The 16226-nt window shown below is 46.5% G+C and overlaps 1 protein-coding gene across 1 annotated transcript in view; it reads left to right on the plus strand.

Moving 5' to 3' along the window:
- Nucleotides 1-16226, plus strand: part of LOC122812116 — a 1581175-nt gene that overhangs the window by 843216 nt on the left and 721733 nt on the right. The window contains exon 7 of the mRNA XM_044084402.1: nucleotides 4191-4266. Coding sequence (XP_043940337.1) covers nucleotides 4191-4266 — 76 coding nt within the window. The remainder of the gene's footprint in view (nucleotides 1-4190; nucleotides 4267-16226) is intronic.

Raw genomic sequence — 16226 nt, forward strand, 5'->3', positions numbered from 1 at the left:
TACCTGACAGGCTACTTTTCTCAACTAGCCACCAGATCCCATTTAGCCAGAAGGAAAATCCTGCAAGCTCTAGGGTTTCATGGCCTCCTGCATTCTACTCATTCCATATGCCAAACTGCATATGAGGAAACTACAGTGGTACCTAAAACGCCTTTGGTGTCAACACACTCAAGACCGGGAAACTCTCATACCAATGATACTTTGTCTAAGGAAAGATTTTAAGATTTTCTGTGGTGGGCAGCAGCATGCAACCTCAACAAGGGACTTCCCTTCTCACAACCCCATGCCACCCAGACTCTTACCACAGATGCGTCAGACTGTCTGGGGTGCATACCTGGACGGCAGGTACATTCAGGGCCATTTGAGCTCAAGTCAAATATATCTGCACATCAGCCAAAAAGATGTTAGCTGTCCAGCACACGCAGACAGCTTTCAGACCCCTTCTCTCCCCAGGGGACCCTTTTGCACACTGCCTCAGCCATGCAATTACACCTGCTAGCACAATTCCTGTCAGGCTCCCTAAACTCTCTGGCAGACAACTTAAGCAGAAACCTGCTAGACAACAGAATCTTCACCCTTGTAACCCAGAAATGGGGCACCCCAAAGGTGGACCTCTTTGCTTGCCACTCCAGCTCAGCAAATTCTGCACCAGAGAACTTCACAGCAAGACCTGGAAAGTGGGTGCTGTATCCTTCCAATGGGTGAACCTTTATGCATTAACCCCTCTACCACTCACTTCAAGGGTACTGCTAAAAATAAGGGAAGAAAAACTGAGGGCAATCGTGATTGCCCCAGACTGGCCACTCATGCACTGGTACCCATTGCTGTGCAGCCTGTCACCCCTGCCACTATGGTACCTACCTCAGATCCCAACACTCCTGACCCAGAGAAATAGAGAATTCATGCATCCCAAATTGCAAACCCTCAACCTGGTAGCCTGTCTTATTCTCTGACACCTCCTCAAGCTGCCAACCTAAGCAAACAAGTCCTAGATGGTTATATGTGAGGCCAGATGACTCAGCACTAGAAAATCTTATGCGGACAAGTGGAAAAGGTTTTGTACCTGGATCCAGGCTAAGGGAGCCAGAATGGCATAACCCTCCCTACCTCACATCTTGGATTACCTAGCAGACCTACTACACAGGGGTCTATCCTTCTCTTCTATAAAAATTCATGCCTCTGCCATATCTGCTCATTACAGCACCTCTGCAGCTTTCCTCAGAGGAGTCCCCACCAGGGATATCCTGGAGGTTGCCACCTGCCCATCTGTTCATACTTTTACCAAGCATTACCACTTGCCTCTCTTCTCCAAATCCAGGGCAGGGTTTGCCTCTGCAGTCTTGCAGGGCATCCTAGCCACCCCCTACTTTCCTTGATTGCCTCCGCCCATTTCCTCTGCTTTGAGAATCTACCCAAATGTGATGGCTGCAACAGTGAAACACGAAGAATGTAGTACAGTTGTGTTCACTTACCATAAATGTAGATGTTAGAAGTCCTAGTTTCCTTTCCTCCACCCCCCTTTATTCTTTTATTACCATTCTTCCTTGTTCTTTCCTTACAAGGGACATATTGGTATTTTTTCCACTGGTGGGTTTCCTCCACCAGAACCTGGCCTACTTTCGGGGCTCCTGACAAGTTAGGGCAAGAAAAACTGATGTAATGGCTTTGGCTGCCTTATTTTATACTAAGATGACCTGACGTCAGTCCTCAAGCAACACCAACCGACGCAGAAATGCTAAGTCTCTGGTATTTGGGCCAGCCAAAGGCTACCCTGGTAGGGATGACCCAAATGTCATGACTGCAACAGTGAACACACCAATTTGTACTTTTATGGTAAGTATACACAACTGTAATTTTTCCACAAGGACTGGGTTACCCTCAGGACAAAAACCCATCCTTCATGCCCAGGGTAGTTAATGACCTGTCCCTTAATCAGGCCATACACTTGCCTGTTTTTTTCCCAAACCCACAAGGTGTGTCTGTGTGTGTCTGTGTGTGTCTGTGTGTGTCTGTGTGTGTCTGTGTGTGTCTGTGTGTGTCTGTGTGTGTCTGTGTGTGTCTGTGTGTGTCTGTGTGTGTCTGTGTGTGTCTGTGTGTGTCTGTGTGTGTCTGTGTGTGTGTCTGTGTGTGTCTGTGTGTGTGTCTGTGTGTGTGTGTCTGTGTCTGTGTCTGTGTGTGTCTGTGTCTGTGTCTGTGTCTGTGTCTGTGTCTGTGTCTGTGTCTGTGTCTGTGTCTGTGTGTGTGTCTGTGTGTGTGTCTGTGTGTGTGTCTGTGTGTCTGTCTGTCTGTCTGTCTGTCTGTCTGTCTGTCTGTCTGTCTGTCTGTCTGTGTGTCTGTCTGTCTGTGTGTGTGTGTCTGTCTGTGTGTGTGTGTGTCTGTCTGTGTGTGTGTCTGTCTGTGTGTGTGTCTGTCTGTGTGTGTGTCTGTCTGTGTGTGTGTCTGTCTGTGTGTGTGTCTGTCTGTGTGTGTGTCTGTCTGTGTGTGTGTCTGTCTGTGTGTGTGTGTGTCTGTGTGTGTGTCTGTCTGTGTGTGTGTGTCTGTCTGTCTGTGTGTGTGTCTGTCTGTCTGTGTGTGTGTCTCCCTCTCTCTGGATGTATGCAGACTAATCAGATTCTACCTGCAGAAACAAGTCTATCAGACAGGCTGACCAGCTTTTCATATCATTCTAGCCTAGTGCCCTGGGGAAGGCAGTGTCCAAGCAGACTATTTCTACTTGAATATCCAAGGCCATCACCTTCTACCAGTTCCATGGGAAGTCTCTGCAGGGTACAGTTAAAGCTCATTCCACGAGCCATGGCTTCTTTAGGTGCCTTCAAGGGGCTGGGATACCTCTATGCTGGAGGCTACTACTTGGTTTTCAGTCCAGACCTTCACCAAACACGATAAACTTGACCACATCTCTAGATCCAGGGCAGGGTTCGCCAGGGCTATCTGTAGTCTGCCTCTAGACCACCACCCCAATATCAATGAGCTTTAGCACTCACCCATATGCAGAATCCTGCAACATGGGAGTAGGATGTAGAAAAGTAATCTTAACATAGCCATAGATGTCCTTCCCTTCCATGTTGCAGTATTCCTTCCCACCCTCCTGTCAGCTAATGACTTCCTTGTCTAGATGCCAGTGATATGTTATTGCCCTTACTAGGACTGGCTCCAACTGGGGCCTTCTGTTCTGAGGGTTGGTACATGCGAACATCACCTTTATGGCCCACGTACTATCTGCCACGTCACACGTCTCATAACCTTGGAGGGACTGAAAGCTTTTGAATACTGGCTGTATGTACACAAAACTAGAGGAGTAAACAAATATGCAGAATACTTCAACATGGAAAAGGAGGACATATATGGTTATGGTAAGATTTTGCACAACTTTTCTGAATTAGAATTTATTCTGCTTATTTTTGTGAGGTGTCACTTGGCCATTGGTTTCCACTTTCTCTGAAAAGAATTGATAGGATCATTGTATATTTTATGTATTTAAATGGATAAGCCCACTGAACACATGCCCATTTTCAAATGCGACCTGAGAAAGTCTGGAAGAACCGCAAGCAGTAAAAGTTAATCTACTGCAGAAGGCCTTTAGTGTCATTTGTAGCACTAGTTTGTACTAGTAACCGTTTATTTGCGCAGAGGCCTTGTAAGTGGGGGTTTAGTATCTCTCACATTTCCCTTTTTTCGGATGGCTTTTCTGCAGCTCCTACACACAAGTTTTTACTTGGGCCAGTATGTAATTTTGTGGTTTATCTGTCTAGGATATTGTCTCTAGTGGTTGGAGACTGAACTGAATATGCATAATGTCACAGTGTTTACATGGTTTGAAGAAATGCATTTTCCTGCGAGTGTAAATAAAAATTCTGATTTATTTTCTGAACTGGAGGTGTTTGAAAAGGAAACACTAGCAGTAACCCCCTACATAAGTTTTTTTTGTAAAGCTCATGTTTAGTACTTCATGCTGTACCATGTGGCAGTTTTTGCTCGTGGGTTGTCTGAATTTAAAGAACTGCAAATTGGTAATACTGTGGAGCGGTACAAGGGAAGGCCATGTTTTAATTGTTTTAAGAAATGCAGCTGCTTTATAAACGTAGCAACTTCTAGATTGTGAGCATATTTGACTGAATGGTATCAGAATGGGAGTTGAGTGTTTGCACTTTGACAGTTGTGGATGTCTAAACTGCTGTTTTGTTTTGTAGTGTTTAATAAAGCCCGTGGTCACCCAATGGAAAGGCGAAGCTACACGGACGATCTTTTGACTGGATATAAACGAAGGCAAGTTTTTTCACTAAATGTACTTTGTCTATGCTAGTGGCCCATCTAAGATATCAATGAGACCTGGTATACCTTTACCTTGCACCTTGTCGCTGTGGAATGTTGAACTCCAACAGCCTATATATTTAAAGATGCCTTCAACTGAAAAATAAAGTTGAAAAGCATCGGCCAAGTGCAAGTATTTTGTGAGCAAAAAACTGTTAGAAAGATGCAGCGAGCAATGTATGTAGCAAGAAGGGTATTCTCCATGTTTCACTGTTGCAGTCATCACATTTGGGTTATCTGGCTGCAGGTAACCCTCGGTTAGCCTGAATGCCATAGTCTTGGGATTTTTGTCTATCACTTCATCCATGACGTTAGGTCATCAGGGGTATAAAGCATTCAGCCGACGCCATTAGATCAGCTTTTCTTGCTGTGCAGTGTCCGAAGCAGAAGCAGTTCACAAGTACCGGTTGGGCACCTCCTGAAACTTTCATTTTTCGAATTTCATACCTGAAGTCTTCTAAAAGATAAGTACCCCTTTGGGGTTCCTTTTTTCTTGCTCTAACTGATGTCAGAAAAAATTGCCTTGCCTAGGGAAAGCAAATACATCACATAGATTTTCATTCTTACTGCGTCACCTGTTTAGGCCCAGACCACGACGATCCTCGCTGTCTGTTTTGTGCCTTGTTCAACACCCAGATTATTCTGAGTCAGGCTATTTTTGTCACTAAATTCTTTTGCTCTTTCTCCATATTCTGAAATGGCTTCAATAAGCCATCCGACTACCGATCTTCCAAAAAAAATGTAAGGATAAAGACAGATCACATAGGTCCAAAACTGACTATGCTTCCGTTAAGCTAGTTGCCAGTTTGCCAGTACTCTGGTGCTTTCGCAGCCCCTGATACCCGCTTCTGCAGATTCGCAGGCCTCTACTGAGACCCATTTGGAGTCCAGTATGCAGTGAGATGCTTTGACTATGGAACCTGCGGATGTCTTACCGTAGATGGGTCCAGAGCCACTGTGCAGGCACCAGCTTCTGAGGGTGTTTTCAGGCCTTCAAATTTTCATATTAAACCGGCAACTTCATTTCAAACCAAAAATACTGAATTTCTCAGGCCCAGATTTCGCACTAGGAAACGGAGAACCAAAGCGCATGCTCAGGCCCACATGCCTCAAACATGCTTAGAATGGCTGATTATCTTATTACTTTATTTAGGGGAAACCAGCCTTCCCCCTAAAAAGACCAAGAACTGATTTTTCCTTCAGATTCTTCAGATCATGAGTCTGTTGACTCTGATCCTTCTGATTACCAGAGCATACCCTTATCTCCTTATGAGGATTCTGATGCAGAGGATTCCATTCCCTCTTCCCCATCGGAATATTTTTCTTTCGGTGAAACCTGGCATACCCTTAAAGGGCATTTCCGCTGGGAATGCCAGTATTACCCACAGTCCAAAAAGACTCTTGAATTTTTAAACTTGTCTCAGCACAGGCCTCTAGCTGTCCCTCCTGTTTTGGAAATTGTAGATTGTCTTCTTGGAATCCAGCATTACCCCTGATACTTTGCCTCCAGCTCCCAGGAAACCTGACAGTACTAAGTACCTGACTCCCACAAATTTCTCTCTAAGAATCCTACTGTGGATCCAGAGACCATTTCCCAGGGACCTAAAGGCATTAAGGCTAAAACAGCCAAAAACTCTGCCCCTTCAGACAGGGACTCTGACTTTAGACAGATGGAGTAAGAAGGTGTACACCTCTGCTACTCTTGCCATCAGGGCTTTAAATTGCCAGTTTTATAAGTTAAAGTATCCGCAACATATTATGGAGCTAATTAAACAAAATGATTCCTGACTGTGCAGAACATAGATTTATAAGTGTTAATGTAGTCTGCTAACCAATTTGGAAAACATACTTTGCAATGTGGTTTTGATGCATTAGAAGCATCCTGCAGGGCTGCTGTCACTGGGTCTGTTCTTAGAAGACATGCTTGACTTAAGGAACAAATCTTGCCAGACCATGTCAAAGCAGATTTACTAGATGCACCATTAAACCAAGAACGCCTGTTCTGCAATAAAGCAGAAGTCCTCAAAAAGATGGAGGAAAAAGCTAAATCTATGTAAACTGGTAGATTTCCTACAGGTACAGCCACCTAGATTTAGTAGGCATTGGCCTTCTAAATACTGGTCCTTTCCAGTCCCTCCCAGACCTTCAGTCCAAACCCAAGGGCAGCAGACCACCAATATTAGTCTCAGAGTATGCACAGATCTAAGCAATGGAGTGCTCCCACCTCTAAAACAGGGAGTAGTAAGCCAGCGTCCTATGGTAAAAATCTCACAAATGACATCCTTAACTTTTCCAAGCCCTGCCCAAGTACTTGCACCCTTACGAGGAAAACTTGCCCTGTATGCAAAAACTGGGGAGTGCATCACCCAGGACAGATGGGTCGTGAACATTGTATCCCAGGGATACAGATTCTGCTTCCACTCACTGCAAACCCCAAGCGGCTGGTCAGACCTCCCCCTAAACCAGGTGGGCAGAGGTCCAAAAGCAAATTTTCTCCTCAGTATCAAGGCTATTCAGCCTGTCCCAGCAAAGCAAAGGGGACAAGGTTTTTACTCCAGACTGTTTCTTGTACCCAGAAAAGAAAACTCTTTGCAACCTATCCTGGATTTGTCTATTCTCAACACTTTCCTGGTGGTCCCAAGGTTCATAATGCTTACTGTCCAACAGCTGCTTCCAATGCTAGCCAAGGTCTCCTGGTTAGCTGCCCTAGACTTAAAAGAAGCTCATCTGCACATCCTCATAAGGGAAGCTTGCAGGAAATATCTACGTTTCAGAGCAGGCTCTATGCACCATCAGTTCTCTGCACTTCTCTTTGACTTATCTACTGCGCCCATGATATTCACAAAATGCCTAGCTCCAGCCATTGCATATTTCAGGCAGAGAAATTCAAATTTACCCATACTTGGATGATTGCCTGATTCAGGCAGACAGTCGGGAATTGCTACTCCAGCACCTGACATTTGTAAAGACTTCCAGCTTCACTGGGGTACACCATCAACGAAAAGAAATCACATGAGGTACCCAGCCAACAGCTTGTATTTGTCGGAGCAGGCTTGAACACAACTTCCCACATGGCATTCCTCACTCCAGAAAAACAAATTTATTTGACAAGCTATTTCAGTCTACTGGCCACCAAAACCCAGCTATCTGCAAGAAAAATTCTGCAAGCCCTAGGTTTCATGGCCTCTTGCATTGTACTAATTCCATAAGCAAGACTGCATATGAGGAAACTTCAGTGGTACTTTGGTGTCAACATTCTCAGGACCTGGAAACAATGATTTGTATCATTCCTTGCCCAAGGGCAAAGTTACTTTGGTGGGCAGAGGCTTGCTACCACAACAAAGGACTCCCTTTCACTCAACCCCCTGCTGCCCAAATCCTAACAGACTCATCAGACTATGCATGGGGGGGGGGGGGCTCAAATGGCAGGATAATGTGTTCAAGGCAAATGGAGCCCAAAGCAAATGCACCTGTATAGTAATCAAAAAGAAATGTTAGCTGTACAGAATGTTCTGACAGCCTTCAAAGGCCTTATTCTTCCAGGGCAGCTATTGATAGAATGGTACATAAGCAGGGGGAAACCCTTTCCTGCCCACTGCAGGTTAGCCATGGCTGTCTGGAACACAGCCTTAAGCAGTTAAGTGCAACTGCAAGCTTAATTCCTGCCAGGCAAACTAAATTCACTGGCAGACTTGAGCAGAAATCTAATGGACCCACACAAGTGGAAGCTGGAACCCAAATCATTCAAGCTTCTGATTCACAGGTGGGGGGCACCAGAGGTGGACCTCTTTTCTTCTCCTCAGAACTATCAATTCAGCAAATATTGCACTACAACTCTCCACAGCCAAGCATGGAAAGTGGAGGCTGTGTCCTTTACATGGGAAAACCTCTTAGTCTATGCCTTTCCCCCTTTGCCCCTCCTCTCGAAGGTTCTACTAAAGATCAAACCGAACAAGCCAAGGACGATCCTGATTGCACCAGACTGGCCACTCCAGCACTGGTACCCACTTTTGCGCATTCTGACAGTACTGCCACCATGGCAGCTGCCTCAGACCCCCCTCCCTGCTGTCCAAGCAGGAGGGCCAGATTTTGCGTCCTCAGCTACAAGCCCTGAGCCTAGCAGCCTGGCTCATCCCCTGAACTCATCACCAGCGACTCTCAGTAAACAGGTGCTGGATATCATTCTTGAGGCAAGGAGGCCTAGTATTAGAAAATCCTATTCAGGAAAGTGGAAAAGATGCTGTTCTTGGAGCCAGCCTCAAGGAATGGACAACTGTGCACAGCTTACCTCTTGTACTCTATTAACAGAAATGCTCCACAAAGGCCTATCCTTTTCTTCAATTAAGATTCATGCCTCTGCCATCTCAGCCCATAAGAATACAGAGCCACCCCTCTTCTCTCATCCTCTGGTCAAACAGTTCCTGAGAGGAGCCAAAAATTTAAGCTCCCCCCAGGAGAGCTCCCTCTCCAGCCTGGGACCTTAACTTTGCATTGGAAAAATTCATGCTTCTACCCTTTGAACCTGCTGCTTCAGCAGAGTTAAAATTCCTCTCGAAAACCAGCTTTACTTCTAGCCATCACTTCAGCAAGAAGTGTCTGAATTGCAGGCTGTTATGGCCGTGGAACCCCTTCATATCTTCTATGCGGGCAGGGTTTCCTTCAGGACTAACCCATCATTTATGCCCAAGGTGGTATCTAGTATGGCTTTAAACAAATCCTTTTATTTGCCAACCTTTCCCCAATCCTCAGAATAAAGGGGAAAGGATCCTGCACTCCCTGGATGTGCACAGGCAGCTTAGGTTCTATCTGGACTGGGCTAAACCTTTCAGGAAGTCTGACCAGCTGCTATTCAGCTTTGCTGCAGGGGCAGAGGGCAAGGCCATTTCAAAGCAAACCATTTCTAAATGAATAGCGCACTGCATACATTTCTGCTACAAGCGCCATGGGAAACCTACCCCACAGGGGATTAGAACACATTCCACTAGGGCTACATCAACTTATACAGCATTTCTCAGGGGAGTCCCTACCAGGGTCATCCTGGAAGCTGCAACCTGGAGCTCTGTGCACACCTTCATTAAGCATTACCAATTGCGTATCTTTTCCAAGTCCAGAGCTGGATTTGCCACAGCAGTGTTACAGGGCCTGCTTGCCAGCCCTAATGCTTCCTGACTGTCTCCTCCCATCTTCAGCTGTGGGAATCAACCCAAATGTGATGACTGCAGCAGTGAAACACGAAGCACATAGTACAGTTGTACACTTATAAATGTAGATGTTAGTGTATTCACTGTTGCAGTCCTGGTTACCCTCCCTCCAGCCCCCTGACTTCACTATACTTCTACTTACTCTTCCTTGTTTGGCCATATCTTGTAACATTGGTATTTACTTTCTACAGGGTGGGGGGGTTCCACACCATGTAATTGCTTCCTATTGTGGGGGTTGTTGACATCTGGTGCAAGAAAAACTGATGTAATGATGTCATCTGCATGTGATGACTGCAACAGTGAATACACTATAACATCTACATTTATGCTAAGTGTACGTAACTGTACTTCCTTCCTCCCTTCGGTTACACAACTTCTGTCCTACTTTGCATGATGAGTTGCTCTTCAGACATAGTTTTCCATTTGTCCTTCAGTTTAAGTCAAGTGGAATCTGTGCAACATATCTTCTGGTGTTGATCAAACCCCATGCAAGGATCTTACTACTAGAGACTCTGAGAAGGCAATCGGATGAAAGGTAAGAAGTTGCCACATAAAAGAAAATGGCAGTAAGAGGATAGAATGTGGCTTTCACCCTTATTTCTCAGCCCTCCGCCGCTCCAGTAAGCTTCTATCTACCCCCAACCCCCCCCATTAATAGATTTGTACATTTACTGATGGGAGATTAATGCCCCCTGTTAAGTAGACTTTCTGCACTTATCCCCAGTGAAAATTTGTATTTTTCCATCCATTCTGGTTTCAACGGTTGCTGGGAGAGTACTGTGCTTTACCCAGTAAGGGCAGCCTCTTCCAAAAATATCATGCCATCGGGTGGTGATGTAGTATAGGTTTAGATGTCCTATTCACATGTTGCAGTATTCAATACATATGGGTTTACTCTTCTTGTTACCCAAACGTCCGGCCAATATGGAAAAGATTTCAGTCACTGTATGGTGCATGAGATATTTGACATGGCTAGCAGTACTGTGGGCCATAGAAATGACGTCTGCACACACCAGCCCTCAGAACTTTTTAGCTGCCAGTCTAAAGCGGAACAGAAAAGTGCCCTGCTGAACATTTTCAGTTATTTCTTTTGTTTCTAATGCTTCATGTCATCCAGAAATGGCACGCGTAAATGCAGCTGTCCGATATCTCACAAAGATGCCTGCAGTCAGTGTCTTGTTTAGGTAGGTCACACGACTACAAGGTCTGCACCATCTGCCAAGCGTTTGTGCCCAAAACTCTCCACAGCCATCTCCACACGCTCAGTCTATACCTAGAAAAACCAACGTCGCAAACCGTTAGCAATGGTATGGAGGGGTCTGCCGACTTAACTACCGAACCGCCAAAAAAGGCTGAGACTGTCAGGCCTACTATTGCTGTTGCAGCTCATCTGTCCGATTCTCAGCCGCCACTTCTGATGCAGCAGGTACCTATACGGAAGCAGCACAATCTTGTGCGGAGGGCACGTCCACAGAGGCTCTTCCCAAGTCTGGTTTCTATGTAAGAGGGGGACCTGCGACTTTGGTAGGACAGTCTGATTTCTACATTACTTTAGTTACCCGATACTAGGCTTTCCTCCATTCAGATACCCGCTAGGCCGTGTCTCAAAAGGAAGGAAAAAAGAAAACATGTGTTTTCCTGTTCCTGAAAGTACCCCAGACTGGCACGCCTTCATCCCAGAGCCTGTTTAATGCCTTTATGGCCTACCACTCCAAGCACTTCCACAATCCCTCCTCCTATACTGAGCCTTGGGGCTCAGACTCCTGATTCCTCTGAGGGCAGAGGGGGAATTTTCTGATTCTTCTGAAGAATCAATTTCATATCTCCTAGCTGCCTTCTCCCCCTAGGATATGGCTCCTCAGATGAAGAATCCATTAACCCTGACTTCCCAACAGAAGATTTAACTTTTGGGGAAACTTAGTAAAATGAAGTAACATTTCAAGTAGGAATCGTCTGAAAAGACTGAGGTACAATAAAGGTATTATGAACTCCTTCAGATGGATCCCCCAACTCCTACTGCTGATGTTCTTAGTGTTTCACTGTTGCAGTCGGGTTATCTGCTTGCAGTAGCCCTCAGTCAGCCTGATTAACGAAGTCTTGGGTCCTGCGTCTATTGCTGTCCCTTCCATGACGTCAGGTTGTTAGGGGTATAAAACATGCAGCCGACGCCATTATGTCAGTCTTTCTTGCCGTGCGGTGCCCGAAGCAGTTCGCAAGTGCTGGTCAGCAGACTCCTGAAATTTTCGTTTTCAAGTTTGAGCCGAAGTCTTCAACTAAAGCTAAGTACCCCATTGGGGAAACTTTTTCTTGTTCCTTACCGAAGTCAGTAAAAGTTAATTGCATTACTTGTGGAAAGCAAATACTTCAGATTTTCATTTGTACTGTATTCCTTGCCTAGGCCCTGACCACGACCTAACTTGCTGTCGGTTTTGTGCTTTATTTAATCAGCGCACTCAGTCGATATATTTTCGCTTCTAAATAGTTCGGTTCTCTGTTTAATTATCCAGAAATGTTTGTTAGCCATCAGACTACCGGGATTCTGAATAAAACGCAAAGATAGACAGGCTGCTTGGGTCCAAAGCTGTCGACAACGCTTCTAAGCCAATCGCTAGTTCGCCAGTACTCAATGAGTCGCTTTCGCAGCCCCCGATACCCACTACTTCTGACTCGCAGGCCTCTACTGAGACCCATTTGGAGTCCGGTATGCTGCGAGATGCTTCAAATGTGGAACCTGTGGATGTCTACCTTGGGTGGGTCCAGAGCCGCTGAGCAGGCACCGGCTTCTGAGGGTGTATTCAGGCCTACGGACGTGAATATTAAACTGTCTCCTTCTTTTAGGCCAAAATCTCAAACCATGCCTAAGAAACCAATGCCCAGGCTGCATGCTCAGGCCTCTATGCCTAAAAAAACAAATAAGAATGGCTGAAGATCTAAACACTAATCAGGTGAAGCCAACCTCCCCCTTCTAAGAGACCTAGGACTGAAGTTTATGAATCTTCTGAACAGGATTCTTTTTCTGATCTGGATTTGCCCTTATCTACTTATGAGGATTCTGATGCAGAGGACTCTATTCCCTCTGCTTCCCCTCCAGAGGATTTTTCTTTTGGTGGGATCTTGCATACTCTTAGGGGAGCACTTCCACTGGGAAAGCCAGGATTTTTCTGATTCAAAAAAAAGGGCTTAGGGATTTCTTACTCCTGCCTCAGTTATAGGCCTTTAGCTATACCTCCTGTACTAGACATTGTTGATGCCTTTTCAGAGTCTAGTTTGGCCCCTGATTCTTTGCCTCCTGCTCCCAAGAAAACCTGACCGGTATTGCAGGGTTCCTGACAAGTTCCTTTTTAAAAATCCTATTGCAGATCCAGAGACTATTTCACAGGGACCCAAGGGCATTATGGCTTCAACTGCTAAAAATCCTACCTCCTCCAGGGTGCTGGATAGATGGGCTAAGAAAGTTTACACTTTTGCATCCTTGGCCATTAGGGCTTTAAACTGCCAGTTTCATATGTTAAAGTATCAACAACATGTTGTTGGATTGTTTGAACAGAAAATGATAATTCCTGACTGTGCTGAAAATAATTACAGGATTTAATGCATTCTGCTGAACAAGTTGGCAAACATACATGTTAAGTTGTCAATCTTGCCTTCATTCTTGCTGGATGGGTTTGGAGCCGATCCTCGGCTCCGACTCGGCCAATACTAAAGCTCGAGAGCTAATTCCACCGGCTCGAGGCTCCCCTATATCCTACAATGCTAGGTGGTAACTACCCAGATCTCGTTTGCCGCTTAGCTACCGAGGTGCTTTTTCTACCGGCTCTGGCAGGTTAGTAAGTTTTCTTGTTCAGAAACTTCTATTTCAACCCCTATTTTATTCCATTTAGTATAGTTTTAAAGTATTCCATTAATTTAAATCGGGTCCCCTCTTGTGTTAGAATTCCCTTTTTATTCCCTTAACTTTTAGGCCTTTGGCCCTCTCCCTCCCCTTCCCCTAGTCCTTTAGTGTGACTGGATTTTTATTTTGGTTAAGGGTGTGTCTGTGTTGTGCTTGTGTGTTTCTTCACACAGTTTTTAGGATGTCTAAAGACTCCAAGGTCTCAGGCTTCAAGAAGTGTGATTCGGGCTGTCAGAAAATGTCTGACAGACAGTCACACTTCTTGTGTATATTGCCGGGGACCTTTGCACCTGCAGGACTCGTGTGCTGTGTGCCATGCATTCAGCCCTAGAGTCCTGCAGGAACGCAAAAATAAGTTGATTCTCCGTGGCTTGTTAAAGCCTGAAGGCCCCCCGTCCCAGTCTGCGTCGGGGAAGCCTAAGACTTCCAGACCGTCTGCTCCAGTTTCAGAGCCATCCCCTGGAAGCATTAAAACAGCTTCGACATCGGCTCCGGCTGGAGCCGATGTTTCCAAATCTCATACCATCACCTCGGCTCCAGCTGGAGCCGAGCTTGACAAGACTCAGTTGGCTCCGATAGGCTTATCGGAGCCACCTTCAAAGAAGAGGTCTAGGTCCTCTTCCATCAGCTCCATCCATTCGGCTCCGGGATCCCCTCTTCCATCGGAACGGCGCCATAGGTCTCATTCCTCTCGGTCCTCCAGGCTGTCCGACCATGATTTACAAAGGGTGGTGAGTAGACTTCTCAAGTCCGAGGCACTGGCCCAAATGCTGCATAGCCCTACTCAACAGTCTGCGGCTATTTCCATCCCTGACTTTATTCCTACTCCTTTGAGTTCGGAGCCGGGGCTCATCCGAGCCGTGGCTGTCGGTGCTTCGGAGCCAATACCTTCCCTTTCGGCTCAGTTGTCTGCTCCTATTTCCTCATTGGAGGGATCTCTGCGCCGAGCTTCCCTCTGCTCCGAGGGGGCAAGTGGCATCAGGCCATTGTCCGACCCCGTTCTCCCTCTCGGAGTGTCGGCGCTGGTGAGTTCGGCTCAGACATCTGCCTCGGAGCCGTCCCTGTCGGTGCCGGGGGGGGGGGTCCTTGTCTCCTCGGAGCGGGGACCTCCGGCCTTGCCTGATGGGGGTGCCTTTGAGGTCATGCGGAGCGTGCTAGACCCAGTGTCTACCCCACAGTCTGCTCCGTCAGCTCCTCCCTCTTCAGTGCTTGTGGTGATGTCCTTCAAGGATGCATCTGCAGTCCTTACAAATGGGTTGTCCTGTCGTCAGGCAGCCCTTCGGTCGGCCGGATTCCAAAGTCTGGGTCTGGCCTCAGCTGGTGTCGCACTTCACCCGACGTCATAGCTGCAGTTCTTCGGGTATAAAGGCATCAGCCAACGCCATTTTCCTCAGTCTTTCTTGCCGCGCGCAAGCAGAAGCTGTTCGCAAGTGCCGGTCGGTCAGAACCAGAGATTACTACTACCGAATACTACTTCGAAGACTTCTAAAAAGCTAAGTACCCCGTTGGGGACACTTTCTTGCCTCAGCCGATGTCAGAAAAAGTGAATAATTGTTTAACTTGTGGGAAACAAATACCTCATAAAGATTTCCACTCTTACTGCTTACCTTGTTTAGGCCCAGACCACGACGTCGCAGCTTGTCTAGCCTGTGCTTCTTTTAACCGACGGACACTTAGACGTCGGTCGGAATTTGCTGAGCAGTTTTTTGGCTCTGATTTTGCTTATATTATGCCGTCGGATCCTTCACAAATATCCAAAAAACGCAAGGAAAAGGACCGACACTCGCGGTCCGTGGTTTCGGCCGAAACCGCGGTTAAGCCAACCGCGACTCTGTTTCGGCTGAAACCGAGCAAGCGGTTCTTCCTTCAGCCGAAAACATGCCTTCTACCGAGGCCTCTTCAAACCTGGTGGAATCGGCTTCAGAAATCCAACCTGCGGTTGCGGTTTCTCCGGAATTATCGGACACTATCCCCTTGGATATCTCAACTCCTGCACATGGAGCTGCTAGGCCTCCTGCAGCAATGTCCGTTAAGGCCTTTGCCAGGGCTAAAGCAGCTAAAGCTACAAAAACTGTGCCTGTTAAGACCCCCTCTCACAGGCCCAGCTCCAGTTCCCAAATGCTTTCCTTGGCAGAGGATCTTATTTCTTTAATCCGGGGATCCCAACCTCATCCAGACAGGGCCTCTCATCCACCTCCAGAGAAGAGGCCTAGAGCAGAGCCCCCCTGAGCCAGTGTCCACAGATGATTCCTCTGATGATTCAGACAATACAGACCCTCCAGAGGCTCCTTATTCCCCTTAAGAAGACTCTGATGCTGAAGAGTCCATCCCTTCTGCCTCTCCACCTGAGGAATTTTCCTTTGGGGAAACCTTGCATGCTATGAGGGAACAATTTCAATGGCAGGGCCAAGATTTTTCAGACTCCAGGAAAAGGCTTAGAACCTTTTTGCATTTACCACAACATAGGCCTTTAGCTATACCTCCAGTTCTTTCTGTTGTAGATGATGCATTTAATGATGCTTGTACTGCTCCTGATTCATTACCTCCGGCCCCTGCTAAGCCCGATAGGTACTACAGGGTCCCGGACACACATCACCATTTATACAAGGCTCCTTTTGCAGATCCCGAGACTATCTCCCAGGGGCCTAAGGCTGTAGCAACTACCTCTGCTAAAAATCCCCTCCCCTCTGAAAGGGAATCCAGATCCTTAGAGAGATGGGGTAAAAAAGTTACACTTCTGCTACTCTGTCAGCTAGGGCCTTGAACTGTCAATTTCATATGGTACAATATCAAGAATATATGCTTGACCAGTTAACTAAAAA

The sequence above is a fragment of the Protopterus annectens genome, chromosome 9.part0 (assembly GCF_019279795.1).
Source record: "Protopterus annectens isolate FY-2018-M chromosome 9.part0, PAN1.0, whole genome shotgun sequence".
Taxonomy (NCBI): domain Eukaryota; kingdom Metazoa; phylum Chordata; order Ceratodontiformes; family Protopteridae; genus Protopterus; species Protopterus annectens.